The sequence below is a fragment of the Argiope bruennichi genome, chromosome 5, assembly GCF_947563725.1.
Source record: "Argiope bruennichi chromosome 5, qqArgBrue1.1, whole genome shotgun sequence".
Lineage (NCBI taxonomy): Eukaryota > Metazoa > Arthropoda > Arachnida > Araneae > Araneidae > Argiope > Argiope bruennichi.
In genome coordinates this window covers 111,033,163-111,039,162 of record NC_079155.1, presented here as the reverse complement: position 1 = coordinate 111,039,162, position 6,000 = coordinate 111,033,163, and the positions used below count along the sequence as shown (strand labels likewise).

At 28.6% G+C, this 6,000-nt stretch overlaps 1 protein-coding gene across 1 annotated transcript in view; it reads left to right on the top strand.

Moving 5' to 3' along the window:
• Positions 1-411: 411 nt before the first annotated feature.
• Positions 412-6,000, top strand: part of LOC129968964 (diuretic hormone receptor-like) — a 72,774-nt gene continuing 67,185 nt past the window's right edge. Inside the window, exon 1 of the mRNA XM_056083344.1 lies at positions 412-923. Within this exon, the coding sequence (XP_055939319.1) occupies positions 779-923 (145 nt within the window). The 5' untranslated portion in view covers positions 412-778. The remainder of the gene's footprint in view (positions 924-6,000) is intronic.

Here is a 6,000-nt window from a genome sequence, read left to right as displayed (position 1 = left end):
ATTTTGTAAATTAAAATATTTAATCAATCTTTAGAGTTCGATATTAATATTTAGTTACATATATTTTCGAATTTGGCATTTAAATTTTGGATGAAAATTAATCAAAATATTCTAATTACAAAAAATAGAAAATTCCTGAATATATGTTATTTGAAAAGCAAGCAAACAAATACAGGACGAAATGAAAAAGTTCTCATTTTAACTCCGTTTTCACAATATTTCATAATTATTATTCCTTAAAATTTATTTAAATTGAACAACTTGCTTTTTGTTCCATAAATATTTAATTTGTTACTGACTATTCCTGTATTTTCTAAAAAGTTAACCTGATAATGCCATTCTTATATCACTAAATTCATCTATTATATACTGAGTATTCTATACGTAATTTTTTTAAATTGCAGAATTTTCAACTGAATAAGAATTTAGTCTTAGGGAAAATTATTATAATATAAAGAAATTTTAATTCTCATTATTATTTATTTAAGATTTTTGCTATATGAAAGTTTCTGATATTTGCATCAATTCATTGCAACACAGTTTAACCTTTAGAACAACACTTAAACCAATCTCTGATTGCAAATCTGAAGACAAGGATTACTTCTAACAAGCAGATCTGAAATGGACAAGAGAGAAACCTCAAAAAATCTTTCTGTTTTATCTAAAGAACTGGAAAATATCGTCTGAAATTTAACACGAGTTTTAAAAAAATGTAAATACTGAAAAAAGTTTAAAACAAACCTGCTTGTGGTTAAAAAAGATCTGATATAGAAACAACATGATTGTTGAAAGTGAAATTTTACCAGGAAACCGTCACAATACGTCCGTAGCAGCAGAAGTCGTTGACCACATTTTAAATTCTGCGGAAAAAATCGAATGCTATCAGCACCTTGAGTCGGAAATTCGCAATAAAGAGCTAGAAGGTAAGTATTTTACCAATAAAAACCTTTTCTAGTTATTTTGAAGAAAAACTGTGTTTCTATTTCATCTTAGAACAAAAAAAATATATATATTTATATTTTAATTTTAAAAAATTCTGAAAAACTTACAATCAAGAATGAAACATAGCGAGATAAAAAGAAATTTGCTCTGTGCAATTATCTAAATATGCTTTGCCCCTGATTGTAAGGTACTATTTTAATGTTTAAAGAAATGATCGAACGAATAATAGTATTAAAGAATAATTTTAATGAAAACAGGCTTTTCTGTTTCTTCATATATCAGTTTGCATTCTTTTAGATACATTAGTTTATAAGTAATAATTATTTTCCAGGCTATTTATATTTTTACTTTCTTGCATAGAAAGTATAGTATAAGAAGAAGGACAATAAATACCCTGAATATAGTGCAAGCGTCAAGGAATCTAAACTTTTGATGAATCTTCACATTTTAAACTTCTCTGGATCCGAAAAATGCATTTTTGGTTTAGTTTATTACATTAACGAACCGTTTAGACAGCAATACTAAGTCCATTTTGGGATGGATCTTGTGATTTTGTGGCCTGTACCGCCTCTCCAAATTTACACCACACCAGCAGAGTTGCATTTGGTGTTGGATTTGGCATGCAGTGGGCCCGCATACACGATAGATCTTTGGTGGAATCGGGTCTCGAGCCTGGAAATCTCCGGCTTCGAGATCAGTGCCTTCCTTACCAGAAAAATGCATTTTTGGTTTAGTTTATTACATTAACGAACCGTTTTGACAGCAATACTAAGGCAATTTTGGGATGGATCTTGTGATTTTGTGGCCTGTACCACCTCTCCAAATTTACACCACACCAGCAGAGTTGCATTTGGTGTTGGATTTGGCATGCAGTGGGCCCGCATACACGATAGATCTTTGGTGGAATCGGGTCTCGAGCCTGGAAATCTCCGGCTTCGAGATCAGTGCCTTCCTTACCAGAAAAATGCATTTTTGGTTTAGTTTATTACATTAACGAACCGTTTAGACAGCAATACTAAGGCAATTTTGAGATGGATCTTGTGATTTTGTGGCCTGTACCGCCTCTCCAAATTTACACCACACCAGCAGAGTTGCATTTGGTGTTGGATTTGGCATGCAGTGGGCCCGCATACACGATAGATCTTTGGTGGAATCGGGTCTCGAGCCTGGAAATCTCCGGCTTCGAGATCAGTGCCTTCCTTACCAGAAGATCATTGCGGCCCTCAAATGTATTTTTAGAACTATGTATTTTTTTCTAATATAATTCAAAAAAATGTGGATGGGTGGCTCAAAAAGAATGGAATTGGAGAGAGGGTTGGAATGTTTCATTCCCTATAATTTCCTCATGACTGATGATAAAATAGAAAATCAATGTAGACCGTTAAGCATCTTATAAAGCTGAGCATTTTTTGTAGAAAAGTTTTTCCATGGCTATTATTGCTTAGAAACAAGAGGAATGAAAAATTATTTCAAACCCCTGGCTTTCGCTATTTTTAATATGATTTGTATTGCCACATTCAATTAAATAAAATACTTCTATTCTTATTTTCTTATGACTGAAATTGTGTAAATATACGTGTACAAAAGTTTAATAAACTGAAGAAATCTAATTTAATAAAAATAAAAGAACATAAATATGTATTGGCAATATTATTTAAAAATGGTTAGGAAATCTCAGAAGATATGCTTGCTTTAGTTTTTTTGAATGCATTTATTATGATCTTAAAAACGATAGTATGAATGTATTTGTTTTGCCTTTATTTCATTTTTTTAAAGTAAACCAAATTCTTTTTTAAACTGTATTATTCTCTTGATAATATACATAAAAGCGAAAATCTCCTTAACCCTTAGGACTAGACATTTGAAATTTGGCAGATGCTTCTTTCATGCATAATAAATTTTTTCTTTAAGTATAATTAAATACTATGGGAAAGATTTAATATCTTTAATTTTATCATTTACAAAGAAAATACTTAGCATGAAACTGATTCTTATGGAGGTCTGCTAATTTATTAAGCAGATAACAGTTGCTTGTCAAGGGTCAAAATAGGTCATCTGAATTTTCTGTATAATTTCATATATTTTGCATAATGATGTAATTTAAATGCATTTTTTAAATAAATTTCGTTGATTTCGAGCGTTTTTAGTCTGGTTGTCCACTAGTACGATTTCTGCAACATTACTGAGAGCATACTGTATTAAAAAAAGATGACCGTTATAGCTTTAAAACAAATATGGACGATATATTTCCATTTATTTCTATTAATAATTATAACTTAAACATCCAAAAGTGCAACAGATAAGATCTTTATTCGTATATTAATTAAGAAAACCAGACGATATTTAACTCCAATTTAAGTGAAAAATAAAACAATAAATTTTTAATTTGAATCATAAAACGATATTCTCTGCATTTAATTAAAATAATAATAATTGAAAAGAATATTTATTTTCTTCAAATATATTTATAATGCAGACGATAAAACTTTGTCTTTGTTGGTTAATATAATCTTTTAGAATTTTCTTTAAAACTTTTGTGATTGTCAACAATATATTTTTAACTTTGAAATAAATCCTTTTATATTTAATTTTTATAATACTTGTTGCATAATCGATAATTTCATCAATAAATATCAAATAATTATTAGATATCAATAAATTCATTATCGACGGTTATCTGAATATGCTTATTTCATTATTTTTATCTAAGTATTGAAAAGAATATGAAAATTTTACCTTAGATTATAAGGAATCTACTTTTGCTTGCCAGATCACCAAGCGGAATTTTTTAATTGAGAATATGCCGCTGAAACGTAGCAAGCCCTATATTTTGCAGTAAATTTACAGTCAATTTTTAATTTTCGTATCTTTAGTACCTTCTTATCTCTTGCTTTGAATGTCTTCTTAAAATTAAATCATTCCACGGCAGATATTTTTTTTAAAAAAAGATGCAAAATAAGTTACATCTTTACGCTTCAATTTAAAATTCTTCGTGTGAAGTTAGAACATGTATTAATAAACTAACATCGGCTTAATTGAAATAGCTGAAGTTTCACGCGCAGACGATTTAAAAATTCAGTAAATAAAGAAAAAGCTCTCTAGAACAGAATTCCCATACGAGGCGCAAATTCAATTAAAAACTAAAAAACTAAGTTCTCTAAACTCTCTTCTTTCCTCCCAAATAGTTTGTTTTCTTTTCTTTTCACAATTTATCGCCTTTTGATAATTTATTTTTACCGTCCAAAAAAAATCGATAATTTGAATTCTCCGAATTCTTGTCTAATTCTTGCGCTCGTTGAAATATGCGAGACATTTATTGAAGGAGATGCTGAAACAACTTCTTCTTGGTATGCTTGATTTTTCTGACTTAAATTTCATGCTTACAAACTGATAAAAGAATTTTCTTCTAATTCTTTATTTTAATGTATCCTTATAAAACAATATTTTAATTTCAATTTTTTTGAAAAAAAATGAAAAGTTTTTTTATCTTGTTAATATGAAACCTTTTTGACACAGTAAATTTTAACTTTAAAAAATCTTATTAATTACGTAACAATTATAAAAAATGGTGTTAATTAATTTTTAGTAAAATATGGAAATGTGAAATTTTTATGATTCACTTTCGGCATCAATTCATGTTTTCATTGCATTACCGTTCTATTGTTATTGATTATACAATTGAACAGAAAATTCCTATTTTTCAGTTGCTTATAGCGATTCAGTTTTTTGTTTCTAGAGGATCTCAATACATTTTTCATTTCAATATTACTTTGTCATGTGAGAACATAACGTTGTTTTGGTTAGGGGGTTTTTGAAGCTCAAAATCACGTAGACAATGAATAAAGCATAAATGGCAATTTTCATCATCATCTTTTAATCGCATATATTTTTTTACCTGCTATTACCAGTATTACATTATTATGTATGCTTCTTTGAAAGCAGATGCTTTTTTTAAAAGTCTGACCTGCTTTTATCAGTATTGCTTTATTATTACGAATGCTTCTTTGACAGCAGATGCGCTTTTAAAAGATTGAGTAGAACTATGACATCATAGCTGTTATTTCATCTCAAAATCGGTCGAGCTCCAAAACTTTGCTTGCCAGCTAGAAAACTTGAAAATGAAAGTTTAAAAAAATTATCATTATATTTATATATAGAGAGAGGGGGATTTGGGGATAGAGACTGATAGAGAAGTCTCATGATTGTTTCAAACCGTTTTAAACTGGTTAATGACTTTTAATTAATGACTTAAAAATAATAATGTTCTCACATGATAACTTGAAATTTGTGATCGTAGATTTCATTTTAATTTTTTTTAAATTATGTTTTTGAAATAACCCTACATTTCTGTGAATAGAAATTAACGAATAAATAACTTTTTTAAAAAATATTTTATGCTTTAATCGTCTAAATGTATTTCAATAGATTTAAATCTGGCGATTGAGTTGCAAAATTTACAGAGACACAAGAGGAAAATGCTGCAAATTATGCACTTGTTATTGTGATAAAAATAATTATGTTCACATCACAATTTTAAATTGGAAAATTTTAAACTGTTTACTTTAAATATTTAAATAAATGTATTTATACATTGTGTCATCGAAAGATAATTGGTTATTTAATAATGCTGATGCAAACATGTATCACCGCACTGGGACACATCCATCAGCATGATAATGTTCTATCTAGTGTTCCATTTTTAGTGTCCTGCTTTCTTGTTCTAAAAGTTCTCATTTTTTTTTTCTCCATACCATATTATGTCAAATGAAACTGGAAATAAATTAGCTTTCATTTGCAAAAACCAAGCGATTTCAATAAAATATCGGCTTATTTATAAACTTTTTCTTGAAAAAAATTCGGTTCTATGTTTTATTACTGTCAATGAGATGATAATTGGTCTAATTTGATTTATTTTTCTTTCTTCAACCATGAAGAACTTAGGGAAAAGTGAAAATTTCACAATCCTACTGTCTTCACCTTCTTTGAATTAGATGGCTCAACTATGAAATCATCAGAGATTCTTACTCTTTTTATAACATATCTCAAAGAATTTAGAAT